At 35.0% G+C, this 19,926-nt stretch overlaps 1 protein-coding gene across 6 annotated transcripts in view; it reads left to right on the top strand.

Annotated features, from left to right (window-relative positions):
- LOC148948460 (uncharacterized) overlaps positions 1 to 19,926 on the top strand; it is a 521,750-nt gene that overhangs the window by 406,192 nt on the left and 95,632 nt on the right. For all 6 annotated transcript variants that reach the window (XM_089094386.1, XM_089094385.1, XM_089094390.1 and 3 more), the window contains one exon: positions 7,618 to 7,755. In XM_089094386.1, the coding sequence (XP_088950512.1) occupies positions 7,618 to 7,755 (138 nt within the window). The remainder of the gene's footprint in view (positions 1 to 7,617; positions 7,756 to 19,926) is intronic.

The following is a 19,926-nucleotide window of genomic DNA, read 5'->3' as shown; positions in this document are numbered from 1 at the left end:
TTCAGTAGCATTGGTCATGGTCACTAGCAGGCTTTTTTTCTATTTTCAAAACATCGGTGAAAACAGAGGCCTAGTATGTCGAGTTGTTATCGTTCATCATTTAAAGACCTATGCCATCCTTTGAAAGACGAAAAATAAGCCATGGAACGGTAGTGTTTTATTTAAGACACTAATATTACCATTTCCATCTTTTTGCTACATGCCCTATGGATTATAATAGGTATAGGGGTTCTCTGACCAATTCCTTAATCCCGTACCTTGTTTAAGGTTCCTTAATAGTTATGGTTCGGAGACGGAAATGTTCTTAGCTTCAGTTTTGTTAGTGTATCATTACTTTGAAGTATAGAAAAATATGCTCTTCATTTATGCTCTTCGTTCGGACTATAAGATTCAAAAGACTTTGATTAGGGAGATCATTATAAGAAAGAGAAATCTTTCACTTAAAAATATACATAATATAAAAGTAGCCCTTAGTGACGTAGATTGGAGGGAAGTTTTAGAAGAGAGAGATCCTAATAGATCACTGGATATTTTTTATAGAGATTAAATGAACAATTAGACCATCATTGTCCTTATGAAAAAATACAACGTAAAACAATGTTTCCACCAAAACCATGGATTAATGAGTCACTCCTGAGATCAGTTAATGAAAAAAATTTAATAGATAAAAATAGTCTTGATTCAAAGGGAAATGGAGCTATTGCAGAATATTTCAGTGCTCATTTTGCTAGTTTTGGTTCTGATGTTACTCGGGGTCTTGGCTCGATTTCAGCTCATTCATATAAAGAATACCTTCTTCAATTAGAGGATACAAGCTTGTTTTTGACCCCAGCTAGTCTTGATGATTTCCTAAAAATTTAGTAGATTTAAAGCGAGGTAATTCATTAAGTTTGGATGGACTTTCAATTAATCTTTTAAAACACCTTGCATCTGTAATTCATGTACCATTTGTTCAAAATTTTTAATTTGCGTTTTTCTTCTGGGGTATTCCCTACTAAATGGAAAAATGCCCGAATTATCCCACGGCATAAAAAAGGTGATAAAATTAATGTTAATAATTACCGACCCATTGTAATACTTTCTCCTTTGTCAAAGTTTTCAGAAAATTTATTTCAAAAAAGAATTTTGTCTTATTTGGACAAAAAAAATCTTTTAGCCAAAAACCAGTTTGGGTTTAGATCGGGTCGTTCTACTGAACAAGCAGTTACAGCCCTTTTGCTTAAAACTAATCATTCACTGAATAATGGTAATTATGGATAGTGCATTTTCTAAGATATAAAAAAAAAATTTGATACTCTAAAACATTTCATTTTGTTGGAAAAATTGAATAACTCTGAAATTCGTGGGAGAGAATTGGATTTAATAAAGTCATATCTATGAAATCGCGGATTGCAAGTAGACCTACAAGGCCATCTGTTTCAGCTTAACTCCCTGGATGATATTGGAGTGCCTCAGGGGTCTATACTTAGACTGTTACTATTTTGAATATATATAAATGATCTCCCAAATTGTCTATCCTATAAAGATGGACTAGCACTTATGTTTGCAGAAGACACAGTGGTATCTGTTGAAGCTAAAGCCCCTTCACTATTGATCAAGAATATGGCGTCTAAAGTGAATTCGGTTATCCAGTGATTTTCTTGTAATTGTTTAGTTCTCAATCTGTCTAAAACAGAATTTTGGTTTTTGGCATATCTAAGCAAGGAGTTTCTAGGGATGGGATTGATGAGTTAGTTTTCTTTTATTTTTATTTCTTTCTTTTATTCAAGTTTTACCCATTTCTACTCACACACACGCACACACAGACACTCACAACATATCTCCTCAAACACAACCTACCTTTTTCCAATGAACTCTTCAACCAACAACTCCATCCACTTAATATCCACTCGTTCTTTCCACCTTTCAGTCTCACTTAAACGCGCTATCATTTTCCAACAATCATAACCAAACCTTCTTAACACAATCCCTTTTCTCTTCTTCCTTCTTTTCCACACATATTCATCTAACTTCGTCACAATCAACACCAAAGCTCGCTCTCTCCTCTCATTTCCAGGGAAATCTACATTAAGTTTAATCAACCTTATCTTATCTTCCTCAGTATTCCACATTACTCCACGATCTCTTAAGGCGATCTCTTATGAGTTAGTTGTTTCTGGGTGTAGAATTAGAAGGGATAAGACATACAGATATTTGGGGATTATTCTTGATTAGCTTTTATGTTTCCGTAGTCATTCAGACCATATCCGTATAAATTTAGCCCAAAATTTTAGGATGTTTACATCGATTTAAGTATGTTTTTCCTTTTTCAATTATTAAAATTCTTTATCATTCTTTAATTGGATCATACCTAAGATATTGTCCCCTTATTTACCTAAATACACTTCCTAATCATTTTAAACCCCTCCATACATTGCAAAATAAATCCGTAAGGATCCTTGGTACTTTCTTTCACCGTCCTGCACGACTTCAAAATCTTTCTGAAACAAAAACTTTATTTTTATTTCTTCATATATTAAACCTTAATCAACTTAGAGATTTGCAATTATCGCTCAGGCATTATGATATTCAGTCTCCAGCGAGATATTTTTATGAATCGCAAATTCTTGTCACCCCTATTTGCTCACTCGCTTCTTCGTCGGCTCGTTTTGGAGCGTATTAACTAAAAAAAACAAGTTTTTTTGAACTGAAAGTAAGGAGCGACATTAAAACTTAAAACGAACAGAAATTATTCCGTATATGAGAGGGGCTTTCCCCTCCTCAATGCCTCGCTCTTTACGCTTAAGTTTTTGTTGTTTTAAAAGATAAAGTTGTGAGACAGATTCAAACTTTAGCGTAAAGAGCGAGGTGTTGAGGAGGGGAAAGCCCCTTTCATATATGGAATAATTTCTGTTCGTTTTAAGTTTTAATGTCGCTCCTTACTTTCAGTTAAAAAAAACTTTTTTTTTTTAGTTAATTTCTGAACGTTTTTGAATTAATGAAGCTTTGACTTTGGCTCACCATACGTGAATAATTAAAACAAAATTCGCATATTAATTTTACTTTTTTTGGCTAATTGGCTTTCTCGAAATTTTGTTCTGACGTAACTTACGAATTGACTTCCGTTACGAATTTCTATTTTCGTTTGTTTTTCTTGCACATATTAGAGGTTCGCTCCCTAAGCAATACCTCGCTCTTTCAAACAGTTCGTGGTTAACGAACTGTAAGTAAGCAGCGACCACGGCTCAATGGTAACCGAAACTCTAGAAAACGGGTTTTTGATACCAATAGATACATCAAAACAATCAGCTTTCAATGCTGATTTCAAATATATATTGTTCATCAAGTTTGGTCCTACCCATCAAAAGTTACGCGCCTGAGAAAATTTGGCTGATTTTCGAAAAAAGGGGGAAAGACCCCCTAAAAGTTTTAGAAACTTGATGAAAATCACACCATCATATTCAGCGCATCAGAGAACCCTACCGTAGAGGTTTCAAGCTCCTATCTACAAAAATGTTGAATTTTGCATTTTCTGCCAGAAGAAAGATCACGGATACGTGTTTATTTTTATTTAATTTTTTTTCCAGGGGTGATCGTATCGACCCAGTGGTCCTAGAATATCGTGGGAGGACTTATTGGATCGGAAATTAAAAGTTCTAGTGCCATTTTAAGTGATAAAAAAATGGAGGGCAACTAGGCCCCCTCCCACGCTCATTTTTTCCCAAAGTCACCTGATCAAAACTTTGAGATAGCCATTTTGTTCAACATGGTTGAAAATTATAAATATGTCCTTTAGGATGACTTAATCCCCCGAAGTCCCCGGGGGGAGGGCTGAAAGTTATGAACTTTGCCCAATGTTAACATATAGTATTGGTTATTAGGAAATAAACAGACGTTTTCAGGGGGGATTTTTTCTGGTAGTACGGGGGTGGGTGGGTTGGGGGTTATGTGGGAGGATCTTTCCCTGAAGGAAGTTTTCTTGGGGGAAGGAACATTGCTAAGAAGGGGGCGCCGGATTTCCCAGCATTATTTAAAAAAAGATCAGAAATTAAATATAAAAAAAAAACAAGTTTTCCAACTGAAAATAAGGAGTAACATCAAAACTTAAAACGAACAGAAAATATTCCGTGTATGATTGGGTTCACTCCCTAGTCAGTACCTCGCTCTTTAAGCCAAATATTTTTTTAGTACTTTCATAAGAGCTATTTATTCTAAATAACAGCTTTGTGATTAAGGGTCATTTTTAAATAATTGGAACAAAATTTGAACTTTAGCTTAAAGAGCGAGGTATTTACTAGTAGGCGAGCCCCCTAATATACGTATTAAAAATATATGAATATAGAAGGTCGTTACGTAAGTTAATTCGTAAGTTACGTATATTTATTACTAATAAAAACGTTCGTCAACAAAATTTAACAACTTTTGAGAAAGCTATTTAACCAAAGAAAAGTAAAATTAATATGCAAATTTCGTTTTAATTATTCATGTACGGTGACCATGGGCGCCCATATGGGGGGGCAGGGGGGGACTCCCGCTCCCCCCTGGCTGAATGATGTTGCCTTATTTTTATATTTTTTTTTCTGAGATTTCTATTATATAGTATTAAAAGTGCCAATTAGACGAGGTTTGCCCCCCCTGGAATTCAGCTTATGGGCGCCCATGACGGTGACCCAAAATCAAAACCTGCATCAATTCAAAAACGTTCAAAAATTAAATAAAAAAACAAGTTTTTTTAACTGAAAGTAAGGAACGACGTTAAAACTTAAAACGAACAGAAATTATTCCGTATATGAAAGGGGCTCCTCAACGCCTCGCTCTTTACGCTAAAGTTTGACTTTCTCACAACTCTTATTTTTGTTTAACAATAAAAAACTTTGGCGTAAAGAGCGAGGTGTTGATAGCCCCTTTCATATACAGAATAATTTCTGTTCGTTTTAAGTTTTAACATCGTTCCTTACTTTCAGTTAAAAAAAACTTGTTTTTTTATTTAATACGCTAAAGTTCGAATTTTGTCCGAAACACAAACCCCTGAATCACAAAGGCCGGTTAATTAGAATAGACGTCTCTTTTGAAAGTACTAAAAAAAAACTGTAGCGTAAAGAGCGAGGTACTGACTAGGGGGAGAACCCCCTCATATATGTAATGATTTCTGTTCGTTTTAAGTTTTAATGTTGCTTCTTACTTTCAGTTGAAAAAAAACTTGTTTTTTTATTTAATTTCTGATTGTTTTTTAAATAGTGCTGGGAAATCTGGCGCCCTCTTCATAGAAATGTCCCTTCCCCCAAGGAAATATCCTCTATGGAAATATCCCCCCATGTAAACCCTACTCTAACCCCGACCCACCACTAGAAAAAGATCCTCCTGAAAACGCCTGTATACTTGCCAATAACCAACACTATATGTAAACAAAGGGCAAAGTTTATAACTTGCAGCCCTTCCCCCGGGAACAGTGGGGGATTAAGTCATCCTCAAAGACATATTAATTAGATTTTCGACTGTGCTGAACAAAATGGCAATCTCAAAATTTCGATCGGGTGACTTCGGGAAAAAAATGAGCGTGGGAGGGGGCCAAGTTACCCTCCATTTTTTTTGTCACTTAAAAAGGGCACTAGAACTTTTAATTTCCGTTCGAATGAGCCCTCTCACGATATTTTAGGACCACTGGGTCAATACGATTACCCCTGGGAAAAAGAAAAAAAAACAAAAAAAAAAAAACACGCATCCGTGATCTTTCTTCTTGCAAAAAATGGAAAATTCCATATTTTTGTAGATAGGAGCTTGAAACCTCTACAATACGGTTTTCTGATACGCTGAATATGATGGTGTGATTTTCATTTAGGTTCTATTGTTTTTTGAGGATCTTCTCCCCTTTTTTCGAAAATCAGCCAAATTTTCTCAGGCGTGTGACTTTTGATGGGTAAGGTTAAACTTGATGAAACTTATATATTTGAAATCACAATTAAAATCTGATTCTTTTGATGTATCTATTGGAATCAAAATTCCGGTTTTTAGACTTTCAGTTACCATTGAGCCGGGTCGCTCCTTACTTACTTACAGTTCGTTACCACGAACTGTTTGATAGAATCCCTTTGGTTAATTGTGAAAGAGATAAATTTTCAATAAGATACAAAATCTCTTCTATAGTAAATAAGCTTAAATTAAATACTAAATTTAAAAATCTTAATAGCCGATCACTTTTAAAGACTAAATTAGTAGAATATATTATTAACCTTTGATGACGGGGTGATTCTTCTTGATAATTTGTTTCTTAGTATTATTTTTAGATTTTGTCGTGCTGGGGTAGCCTCCTTTGTCCTTCTCCTTCTATATGTTACGATGTTTGTTGGTTTATCTTCTTTATCTTTATTTTTGGTGTACTTGAACTCATTGTAATAATTGTTAGCCTTCCTTTCGAGCTTAGCTCCCTGTCGGCTCTATTTAATTAGTTGTGTTTGTTTATATTTGTATGAAATAAAATCTATCTATCTATCTATTTACTTAACCATCCAATTGCCACTTAAAGCCTAACTGTCAACTAAAAGCATACCATTTAAAAGTAAAAACTGCCACTTTAAAGCTTAGCGGCTCATTTTGGAGTCACTGGAATAATTTTATATTCTTTATTTTATTTACAGTTGGTTTTGATGGTCATAGTTGTTTTTTCAATATTCTAAAATTTTTAGGAGCTCAAAAGTATGCCAAATCCATGTTCTCCCTCAATTTTTATTTTTTTTAAACTTGCAACCGTAAGTCCTCTGGTCAAGAGATGCCTAACATGAAATAATGTGGTTGGAGGGCATATGTCGTTACATCCTCGCACCGAGAGCAGTGCACAAGAAAAAAATAAAAGAAAAGTTTTTCCAAAAAAAAAAACGACAGTTTTTTTCCTTGCAACGTCTTAAACGCACACTCATAGGGTCCTCAGGGAAGGGTATCCCCGCAACTTCCTGGGGTCCCCAGGACCCCAAGAATTGGTGAAATAAAATGTCCTTATCGATTGGATTAAAAAACGTATTTGGAAGTCCTTGGCTCAAAGGAACTCCAGCTCACAAAAAGAAGATTGAAAAAAATATCGGTTCGCTAAAAATGGGGCCTTAAAACGGACCATCAAGCTCTTGTTTTTGAACGGCTTGATATTTAAACCCTAAGTCAGTGGTAAAATGGATCATTAGGGGGCCGGTAAATTTGACTAAAAGCCATGTTTTCTCTGATGTGCTTGAAACTTGCTTCCCTTGGGCTCCAGACTATATATATATATATATATATATATATATATATATATATATATATATATATATATATATATATATATATATATATATATATATATATATATATATATACTTTACAATTACATGTTACACATAACTCAGATATTTTAAAAAAATTACGCAGTGACAAATATGATTTGGAATTTTTTCTAGAGCTGTTTAACTCTCAAAGATAAATTCATTTTCTTTTAATGATTAGTCTACTGTTCTAATCCATGTTTATTCTATATATAATTGTACATGTAGGCTTACAGTATTTATTCACACACGTCTTATCTTCCTGCTCAGTCCTCTTTTTGATTCGAATGCTATCTAAAGTTTTTTTCTTTGTTCATTCCGGTTTCTCATTTATTTTTTATCTTCCAAGGGATACACCGGTGACTCATGCAGCTGTAATATATCATCTGTAGCTGAAGATGTCAAATTCAAGCTCCTTGAACTAATTCCAACTGGACCAAGAGGACCACCCGGTCCCGAAGGAAAGCAAGGTCCACAAGGAGCTAAAGTAAGTTCTGCTAGTCGCACTCAAGGAATATAGCTAATGACAGTTACAAAAAACCTAGAATATAGGAAATATAGTTACAAAAAACCGTAACTCCAATGGGTTTTAATATACAGCATTCTTCTTGGAGGCACATGCGTTTATGGACCACAAAGATTTTGTAAAGTTAACTAAAAGAATAAAAAATTCATGTTATTAATGGACAAGAAATAAATAAGTAATTAAAACAAAACTTTATAAATTCCAATTAACATGCATCTCTGGCTAGAATTCCAAGCCAAGGCATAATTCTGACCAATATCAGAGTCTATGCTAGGATCTCTTTCTTGATGTAAATGTGAAAGTTACTTAAACTAAAAAAGAAACAAAACCATCATAAACAAAATTGATAAAACATTAAGATGAATGCTTTCTAGTTGGCTGAATTTACAATTCTAGATACATTTATGTTACTTTATTGCTTAAAACCAAACTCCCCATGTTAATGAGAGCTACTTGGACACAAACGTCCCTCTAAACATGTTCTGAGTCATTAAGGTCTATCTATACATGCATGTGAACACCCATTCCTGGCATAAGGCTGCTCAGGGAACTGGAGTAAATATTAGGTTTTTTCCACAGTCCTGGCTTGTTTCAGCTTGTTAGGGTCCTGGCAAGGATTCATATGCTTGAGCCGACTGCAATACCAATAACTTGTCAATTATTTTCTTTAAGGCTTTTTCATCAAGTTTTATCATTTGACTTCCACTGTCACTACTGCTAAGAACTCACTGCAGCACTAAACCGCCTGAGGCTACCACATCTGTACCCAGGCCAGGATTTACGCATAGAGTTACTAGGCCCTAATGTAGGGGCGCACAAATACCGAGGGGCGCTAAAAAACACTGAGTGATTTTTTTCTTCTTAACAAAAACTGGACTGATGTGACTCATCGTCAAAGTACCAGGTGCAATTTGCTGCTGTGCTGCCTATTCACAGAAAAGTGATTTTAAAACAACACAGGAATTCAATAGCCGCTTATAAACTGTCAGATGCCTCCCAAGAATGGCAGATGAGAGCTCGTAATCACCTCTATCTTGCATTACCTTTGGCTCATCACTCATCAGCTGCCTTCTTGTCAGGGCTTCCACTATCCCCAAATTTTTGGAGATTTCGCCGTAAATCGCCTGGACCCAGGGGCGCCAGAAACACTTGGGCCTAAGGGTGCCAAACATTTGAATCTGGCCCTGTCTGCACCTGCTCATTCTTTCCATCATATCTACTCAAAGCTGAACTCTGTACCCCTTCTTATGGAGTTAGCATTTCATATAAATCCTTCCTTATGACCTATCCGAACCCTATTGTGGCCAAAAGCACCATCATTGGCAATCTGTCATCTTTCATCTGTGAAACGTGGTCTAGCCATCGTAACCTATCTTTTATAATAACTCTAAAAAGTGGCAAACTAGAAAGACAAATTTGACATCCTCTAAAACTTTCTTCTTATTTATGTTTTAGGAGACGAAATTCAGTATTTTAAAACATTTATCTCAAAATTATTAATTCCAAGTTTTTTATATTTCTTTAAATAGCTGTTAAATTTCATAGGGGATTAGTGCCGAAGAAAACTGTCCGGATATCATTTACTCGGCTAGTCCCAGGTTCTCAAGAATTTTGAAATGATGTTTTTATCTTGATGACTTCATAAACAGGATGTAAAAGGGATGCTACAAGGCTGGATTAGTCACGTTTGACATCATTTTCGTCCCACATCTGTCTTTCTTCATTTCAAATAGACATCGCCTTAGTTCTCGTAAAGGATAACCCTTGGCAGTTCTGTTAAACATGGTTGCCAAGTTGTATTTCTCATGAAAGTGCGAGGCTCATCATTTTGCACTTGACCAAATCTTAATTTAAACTTACCTAATTCAACAGTTTTATGATATATCAAAAATCTGTTTCTCTAATCGGGTGGGGGGGGGATGATAACCCTGACTATCAGGTGGTTCCTGCCGTTGCCGAGGTTTAAGCCTATGTTTTTAGACGAAGCAGATAAAAGATTTTATAAAATGAAATATACTGCATTTGGGAATAAGCTATATTCAGAAATAAGATGCTATAAGATAATATGGTGCTTACTTGGCGCCACGCCAAATGATCTGTAATTGTGTTGCTAGGAAAGGCTTTAGCGTTCTCCATCAAATACCAACTGCTACTTTTGAAGGCGATGACTTAATGTTAATGACCGTTTTTCTCCCGTGAATGGTGGTATTAATGACCCTTTGGTTGAGTTTTTCTGAGGGATTTCTTTCCTTTGGGCTGTGCCATCGTTTGTCAAGAAGACAAGACAAGAAAACACGACAAACACATTGGCACTTAGCTCGCTTTGGTTATCTGAGGAAAGGAATGTCTTGATCATAGTACTTCAAAATAACCTTGGTACGGTGCTATAAATTATATTACTGGAACTGGCTCCCTAAGGAGCTCTTTAATCAAAGCCAGTTTGTTTATTGTCTTTTTGTTTACTTATAATGATGCAGTTCATTTATAATAATATTTTTTGTCGAAAGAATATCATACATTCAAGATCATCTCCATTTTTTGGAACTGTCGTTTGATTTTTTTTTATTACACAACGCTATAACATCTCCATACTTTTCACCATGCAAAATCATGTAGTCGGAGTATGTTGGGGATACGGCAGGAACGTAGGTCTACAAAGGGATTTCCTCGGAAAGAGAAGCCCATATTTCACTGTCAGCCATATCCGTCAAAAAGATAAAAAAGGGTGAATTCATGGTTGGGAAGTGGGGGTGGGAGGGAGGGGCAAACAAGGTACCCCTTTAGGAATAGAAGATGCAAAATTTATCAGAGTATGATTTTAATTAAATCATACTCGGGGCATACTCGGACACAGAATCGGGGCAGACCTACAAAAACTGGATCGAGGTTAGGCCTCAAAATCTCCTTGCCACCATTAATATATATATATATATATATATATATATATATATATATATATATATATATATATATATATATATATATATATATATATATATATATATATATATATATATATATATATATATATATATATATATATATATATATATATATATATATATATATATATATATATATATATATATATATATATATATATATTAAACCATAAATATATAAAACGGGTAATATTTAACAGCGATAAGATCTAAAAAACATTATTGATAAGCTATTTTTTTTACACATTTACCCCCATTATATAGAAAAGTTTTAGACTCCTAGCAAAACTTTGAAAGGTTCCAATGGAGATTGTCCGAGGATTGGGAACAAATCTGTGTGAGGGTTAAAAAATTACAAAAAAAAGATGGTAAAACTGTCACATTTCAAGTGTAGATCTGGTCGGCTACGTGTAGATCTGGTCGGCCATGAGTTTGTGTCAGGGCCAAAATCTTCGCCTAATTTTCAAGAGCTGAGCTGAAAGTATTGAAAAGTGCAAAGAAAAAATAGTATGTTTCAGTCCTTTCATAACGTCCCTTTTTGTTTTCACAAAACTATCTTCCTGGCCACTAATAACGTCATAAATCATTCATAGTAAATTATTTTATCTCTTACTCTATCTTTATTTGTCATCGATGGGGTAGCTGACAGACAAAATAAACCCGGCCGATCAATTTAAGGAAATTTAATAATTCTCCTTTGAAAAATTTTACGCAGTCAGATCCGATTTTTTTTTCTTTGCATATGCTCCGGTGATTTATCTTCACATGCCAGGTTGTGAGGAGACGAATTTGCCTCTGTAATCTAATGTTCTTTATGGGAGAATGGATTGGAAAGCTCTTCGCCTATTTGACATCTTTTTCAGAAATTCTCCAAAAAGTTGTGAATAACTGCTCATTTCCCTTTTTCTTTAATTATTACTGCATGCCTGTCAACTATTCAAAACCCTTTTATGGCATTGTGTTGCTTTTTCATATTTAATACATCATACCTTGGCCGACTTAAGGATTTGCAGTTATCACTCAGGCATTATGATCTTTAGTCTCGAACGAACTACGAGTATGCTTATGATTCTAATATCCATGTCGCTTGTTTCCACCATTCATCCTTAAACATAAATGTAATCCATAAACACGAACCCTTATTATGGACCATTTACCCAATAAAACTTACGGCTATACACAAGTACATATTTGTACATTGTCTATTAGGGTGTAACCAATGAAATATTAGGGTATAACCAATAACCAATTGGAAGAAGTGGGGGGGGGGGCAATTAAGCCCTCAAAAAGAATTTTCGACCCATGTTTTCAAACTTTCTTTGTGAGGTTCTTCAAATGAATTATGTTGACAGTTCATTTTGGACAATTATGCTTTATTACAAACAGCAGACACAGTAAATGGGCTCTTCTCTCGAAGCAGTGCTTTGCAAAAGTTAGATTTAGATTTAAAGACTCGGGTTTGAGGGAGCAGTCGCTCTCGTCACTTTTAGGGTAACACTGTGTGTGACATTAAAAACAAACGGAATTAAATAGAAAGCAGTTCTTTTTTAATCAGAGTAAATATCGACATTAAAACTTAAAATGATCAGAAATTATTTGGCATCAAGGGGAGCTTCCACCCATTCTTTACACTAAATTTTAACTTTGTCTCCCAAGCCTTTTAAGAATGACTATTCAAGAACAACTGTACACATAAATGCTTTAAGCATAGCACTGTAAACCTCTGCTGTCACCACTCTGTAAACCTCTATTTAGTTCTTTATTTGTATGCCTTTTATATTGGCAGATGTAATGGTTTACGTAAATTCCAAAGATAGACGATAAACGTTGGTACATGGTCTTTATTAAATAACGTAAGAATACACATAGAGAAAATAAGGTAGCACAAGAACAACTAGCTACGACGAAGGCGAAAGATGGACTGCCTTTAGAAATGAACCAAGAATACAACTTTCCTGGAACGGAAGTTCCAGGCCTGGGAACGACCCCTTTCCCACGACTAGCTTTAGTCCCAAGAGCCCCCCTCCTGGACCGCTATCGTTGACACATAAATACCCAACTAACTAAGAAATGATAGACCCTTATAAGCTTCTCGAATTGATGTTAAATACTTTACAGATTCTCCCCCCTGTTTTTAGTTAAATTTCCCAAATTTGGCTTATCCCCTTCTCATTAAACCCTCAAACTTTAATTGAATTCAAAACATTCCCTTCCCAAATTATTCACTTCTCACCTACTAACATTCTACAGCATGAACTAGTACATAATTACATAATACAAACACTACACAATACTTCCATAAGTAAAAACTTACATAGTATAAACGAACCACACTAACAACAGTAGTCGGAAACTGGATATTTTAACACTTCATTTTTCTTTCTATACTTTAAAATAGACTTGTTCCCAATCCCCTGAATTTGATGAGGACAAGGAAAGTTGGGGTTATGTATAAACTTTGAATTAGGGCAAAAGGAATGACCGGGAAAGGCTAATTAATCCTGAAAATACCAGCGACAAATAAAAGAAATTGCAGGAACTTTAAAAATCATACCATGTTGCAATGACGTTAAGATATTATTAGCCATAAAATCCTCGGGGTTTTATTGCTGCGGAACGCCTCGGTTTAGACCTATTTGGTTTTTCTCTACTAACTTGTGGTTCGACAAATGGCAGTACTACTGTTGATATCTTTACATAACTATTAGCGCTACGCATTAAAACCATCCCGTGAGGCATCAACCTCATCCCACTGGACCTCAAAACCAGCCCCCTTTCCACCTTTTTTTTCTCATCACACAGGACCTCAAAACCAGCTCCCTTTTCCTGGGTAGCCAAACCGCACTGCGAGGCATCAGTACTATCTCGCAGTGCAACAAAAAAAAACATCCCATGAGGCATGATCACCGTCCCACGTTACCTGACAGCCAGCTTCCTGTTCCTGTTTATCCAAACCGCCCTGGGAGTCATCTGTAAAATCTGGCAGTGCAACAAAAAAAAACATAACGTGAGTAACCAGAACCATACAACGGGACATTAGAACCAGATCCCTTTTACTCGGTAGCCAAACCGCCCTGAGAGGACACAGTACCATCTCGTAGTGCAACAAAAAAAAAACCATCCCGTGAGTCATCAGTACCATCCCACGGGACCTCAAAACCAGCTCCCTTTTCCTGGGTAGTCAAACTGCCCTGCGAGGAATCAGTACCATCTCGCAGTGCCTTCTCATTATCATTGAGTCCAAATTTCGCCCTCGTCAGCGCAGAAAGAAATTCATCGGAAAAAGAAGACGTGTTTTCTTTCCCCACTATCTGTTCTATCTGTTCATATTGTATTGCAACCTTATACGCATCACCTAAACAAAACAAAAATTCTGCACTAGTCTCTAACAAATACCGTTTGTAGGACGGTCTGATCCTCTCCTTGAATAAATTAAGAGCAAATCTTCCAAGGACTACACCATCATCCCTAGTTTCTAAGGACACCCTACATGATCTTCCTAAATTTTGCATCCTTCTATAGAATAGATATGCCCTTTCATCCTTAAATTGAGCCACGCCTACAAACTCTGCAACCATTGTGCCAACTATTTTGCCTGGGGCATATGTTACAAGTAATCCACGTTTTAAACTTGACAAATTTATGATCGAGAGGAGTCAAATAAAATAAATGGAACTATGCCATTTTCCCTCCACTGTTTTACAAAATCAAAAGCAACCTTTTTGCTGTATCCAGTTTCCGCCGGATTGAGAATAGCAATAAAAACTGACATATTGATGTCGAAATTTGAAAAAGTAGTTATTTTTAAAATTTAAATATTTGTTTTAAACACAGTTCTTTAATTACGTAAGCAAAAGTTTGGGCGATAGCTTCACTTCTAACAACAAGGGTCTAATAAAATTTACTGGGTTGTTTAGTCGTGTTAAATCACTTACGAAAGATAGTCCGTTCCAAATCCAATTGTAGTTGGTCTCAATTAAATCACTAGTGTCAAATGTAGTCACAATTGAGAATTAATTTTCGATTATCGAATTCAATGTTAAATTTTGGTTCGAAACTGCCAAATGTAGATCACACGTCGACTGTATAAAATCAGGTAAAAAAACACCAAACGTAGAATGGCTAAGTGAAGGTAGAAATCAACCGGAGACTCTCAGTTGTAGAAACTTGAATTAGGGCAAAAGGAATGACCGGGAAAGGCTAATTAATCCTGAAAATACCGGCGACAAATTAACGAAATTGCAGAAAGTTTAAAAATCATACCATGCTGCAATGACGTCAAGATATTATTACCAATAGAATCCTCGGGGTCCTATTGATGTGGAACGCCTTGGTTTTAGACCTATTTGGTTTTTCTCTACTAACTTGTGGATCGACAAATGGCAGTACTACTGTTGATATCTCTACATAACTATTAGCGCTACGCATTAAAACCATCCCGTGAGGCATCAACCTTATCCCACTGGACCTTAAAACCAGCTCCCTTTTCCTGGGTAGCCAAACCGCCCTGCGAGGAATCAGTACCATCTCGAAGTGCAACAAAAAAAACCATCCCGTGAGGCATCAGTACCATCCCACGGGACCTCAAAATCAGCTCCCTTTTCCTGGGTAGCCAAACCGCCCTGCGAGGAATCAGTACCATCTTGCAGTGCCTTCTCATTATCATTGAGTCCCAATTTCACCCTCGTCAGCGCAGAAAGAAATTCATCGGAAAAAGAAGACGTGTTTTCTTTCCCCACTATCTGTTCTATCTGTTCATATTGTATTGCAACCTTATACGCATCGCCACCACTCTGTAAACCTCTGCTGTCACCACTCTGTAAACCTCTATTTAGTTCTTTATTTGTATGCCTTTTATATTGGCAGATGTAATGGTTTACGTAAATTCCAAAGATAGACGATAAACGTTGGTACATGGTCTGTATTAAATAACGTGAAAATACGCATAGAGAAAATAAGGTTGCACAAGAACAACTAGCTACGACGAAGGCGAAAGATGGACTGCCTTTAGAAATGAACCAAGAATATAACTTTCCTGGAACGGAAGTTCCAGGCCTGGGAACGACCCCTTTCCCACGACTAGCTTTAGTCCCAAGAGCCCCCTCCTGGACCGCTATCGTTGACACATAAATGCCCAACTAACTAAGAAATGAGATACCCTTAAAAGCTTCTCGAATTGATGTTAAATACTTTACAGCACCATGAAAAGGGGTTTCTGCCTTTTGAGTTTTAATAATGCTCCTTGATTTCATTTAAAAAACAAAAAAAAAACAATTTTTCGTTTCATATGTGGCGAAGTCAACGATATTTTATTGACTCTGATAGGAGTGTTATATATATCTTCTGTGAACATCATGAGGGACATATATATACTTATTTATACTGACAGATAGACTAATAACAAATCTAGAAAGTAGGCATAAAAAAGCACTAAAGAGATGTTTTTGTTGGAGTAAATTTTGCCAGTAGTTCGACAATTAGAAGCGTATGAATCTGATTCGTCCCAGAAACTTAAAAATGTTTGGCAAAATACTTCATATCTTCTTGGAAACAGATACTGGAGGGTGGAATAGGAGACAGACAACAGCAATATGCCGCTCTCTTCATTTTGGCTCCATTTTTTTTTCATATAGTTTTGGGCGTTTTAACCAGAAAGAGGTTCAAGAAGTTTCTGGTTGGTTTAACCATTTTATGATTTTTTAGTATGAATTTTTTGAAAATTTCTAGAATAAGTCTTTGTACGGAAAATAATTAAATAGCTAGTTCTATTCCAAAAAAAAACTATTTGGCTTTGAACTTTTGTTTTCTTTTTCTTCACTGGTTTACGCATGCATTCAAAACTTGTTTTTGGGGTAGAATGCAGTGCCATCTTATATTTATTGCCCGATTGCGGTTTTTCAAGTTTGTTCTGGTTTCTTATATAATTTATAGGTTTATTTTTATAATTATCTAGTTAAACAGTATTCTAAACACTTATTTCACGTTGTTCTTAGTTTTCATCTAAACTTATCTGAAATTGTTTCTCATTTTATACCGTTTTTAAGTTAGATTTTTTGAAGTGGTGTATGAAGTAGTATAAAAAAAACGCATATGCATGTCTTTTTGCCGAGAATTCTGTCAATTTTGAATTGAGCAGGAAATTTGGATCCCGCTATTTCATAATTATTTTGATATTACCAACTGTTGAATTAGACAAACTTTAAAACGCTTAACGAACATTGATGAACGAGCTGCAGCTTGCTTGGATATCTAGACATCATCTCCCTTTATGTTTTTTATATGAAAATTAGTAGAAATCATGTTCAAAATTAAACCAGAAGAAAGCTAAAGTAAATTTAATAATTTCAACTATAATCAGAATAGCTGGAGATTAAACTTCCCTCCTTCTGACTGTATGTGCCCCTATACTTCTTAAAAATACGGTTCTTTTATGCCCTGTTCATTACTGAACTAAAATTATGTCAATGACGCTAACCCCCCCCCACCCCCGTTGGACAGTCGTGTAAATATATATGCCTGCTGATGAAAAAATTTGGATTGCAAGCATTTGAATTGTTCTCCTGTTGGTAAAGATTTTTTTTTTCACCAATGATGATTGTTTATCTTTTGCTTTATTTAGTTAAGATTTTTTTTCTCATATGTCAATTCTTTGTAGACTGTTAATTTAAATCATTTTAAATGGGGGGTTGATTTTTCTTTTGAACTTTTATTTAATTAGGTTTTGGGCTTTCGTTTTTTTCCTTTGAGTTTGTATTTTTTTTTTTTTGCAACTATCAATCTTTGTGTCGTCCAGTCCTTCATCACTAAATATTTTTCAAGGCATTAACTTTTCTGTATCTTGAACAATTTTTTTTTAACATTCCGTTCTAATTAGAATGCCTGCGGAGACAGACAAACTATGTTGTTTCTAATCCTATTCCCTGATGTGTTTTTTTGCTTTTTTCGACCAGCAAGGTGTCATTCTAAAATATGCTACTTAAAAAAAAGATATTGTTATGTAACCATGAAAAGCTTCATGGTCTAGTGAAAAAATTTATCTTTTGGCATTCGAATCAATAGTTCAAGTAACCAGACGACGATGTATTGTTCATCCAATTTTTTTTTTTACCTAGAAACATGGCAATTTGAAATTTTTATCTTGTATTGTTATTGGTTTCCTTGAAAAATTGTTATTACTAGCTATTTTGGAAAATCAGATATTCTAAGGCACGGGATATAAAAACAAAGAGTCATTATGAGAAAAAGAATATGTTTAAAAGTGTTAGCAAATATAATTATTTATAATTTCACTTTTTGACAATTCACTTCTACTAGTTTATTATATTCATCACCAATTGCATTTTGTGTTTTAATTGTAATTTATGACAGATGGCTATTACTACTACGAACTCATCATTGCATGTAATTGCCCAAAGATAAGTGCCCACATCACGCGACAATTTTTCGCCGAATGTCTTTCACTGTGCTTAAGACTTACTGACAACTAACTATCGAGCTGAATCCACCCTTGACTAAGGAAATTTAGACTTATTTTTGGATCTTGGGGATCTGACTTGACCTTTAAAAGTTCTAGTGAAAACTTCCCCAATGATGGGGGATGCACTCACTAGCTAGGTAAAAAAAATTCAAAAAATTGTTTTTTGAATACCCCCTTCAATTTCAATCATCACGTAGGATCCATTTGAAAACAACAGGATAAAGCTGTATGTAACCTTAAAGTACCAAGGACAGTTGAAGTAAAATGGTTAAGTGTTTTAAATGGTTAAGTGGAAACTTACACAGTTATGTAATCCCTAAAAGATTAAGGAAAAAATTACTTTTTCTATATCTACTAGTGAAAAATTCAATTTTTACCTCTATTCAGGGTCAAAACTTTTATTTTAGCGACCTTACACAAATAAATAAATTTTATTTCTAAATTGAGTCCATATTTAACCCTAAAAATAATTAATTTCATTTCAAAAATAATTAGTCTATCACAGAAATTAATAAGACGAATCTAATAACTAGAAAATATGATGAGTAAAAGTAAATACAATCAGATTTAATTACAAATGCTAGGATGGACGAGATTAAGGTCAACTTAAGATCAATTAAGGGTATTTATTTAAATTAACTCTAATTTCCCGCTTGATGGCCTACGTAATAAACCTACATAAACGGTGGAGCGTCGATTTAGATAATGAAAACTTCAAGTTTAAACTTCAATTACTGATGAGTCTGTTGAAAACTCAATTTAAAAATAATCTCGAAATCCACGCTATTCTTTAAGTGATTCCACTTTCCAGTCTTCATGGTCTGTTCAGAGGGCCTTACATTTCTTCGTAAGAAAAGATAAAAGTCTTCGTAAGACTTTTACATTTTATACGAGCATTTTATTTTCTACTACGAAAGAAAAATCCTTGGGTTAAACTGTTTTTACATGAAATTATAAAAGAAAGCTCCAAAAGTGAATTACTTTTATCTCTATTACATCTTTTGATACTATATGAGGGCATTTTTAGAATTTGTTTGAAAATGCAATATAATATGTCATAATTTGTACTTTAGCCCGCAGCAAAAAGAAAAAGAAATGGGCTGAACTATAGTTAATTCCGTGTGGGCTTGTTCACAGTTTTTATTGGGGACATCTTTTGAGGTAAAAGAGGACTTTAAAAAATCCCCTGATTTTACATATAGGAAAAATATGTAAAATCAGTCAAGAATATTAAGAATCTTATGGTTCGGAGGAGTCGGCATTAACCTTGTGTATGTACCTGAAAAAGTATTTTTCTAAATGAGTGTACCTGCCAGAGTGAGGCAGGTATCTCATGTCAGGTTATTTTATTGCTTATTTTTAAGGAAGAGAGCTGTAAGATCTTGCTAGATAATAACAGTTAAATCCTTGAAATAAGGATGGAAAAGGAAAAAAAATCTAGAGAAAAAAATGGAACAAGTCAAATTAGAAAACTCATCAAACAGTTAAATTAAATAGGAATTAAAAACCGCTTAAATAAAATTCTTCAAAAAAATATAAAAGATGCGTAAAGGAGAAGAGAATGGCAAAAGGGACACGATTGATTAAAGGAATAGGCAAGTGAGTTATAGTTTTCCTCTAGGCTATTCAAACGTCGAGATTCAATCTCAGATTTGGTTTTGTACTTTTAGCCATTCGTACAAGAAACTTTCGTAAAGCCTTGAAAAGAAAGAG

The sequence above is a fragment of the Artemia sp. Qi Xiang Cuo genome, chromosome 9 (assembly GCF_049724085.1).
Source record: "Artemia sp. Qi Xiang Cuo chromosome 9, ASM4972408v1, whole genome shotgun sequence".
NCBI lineage: Eukaryota > Metazoa > Arthropoda > Branchiopoda > Anostraca > Artemiidae > Artemia > Artemia sp. Qi Xiang Cuo.
Note: the sequence above shows the minus strand (reverse complement) of the source record. Positions and strands in the feature narration are given on the sequence as shown.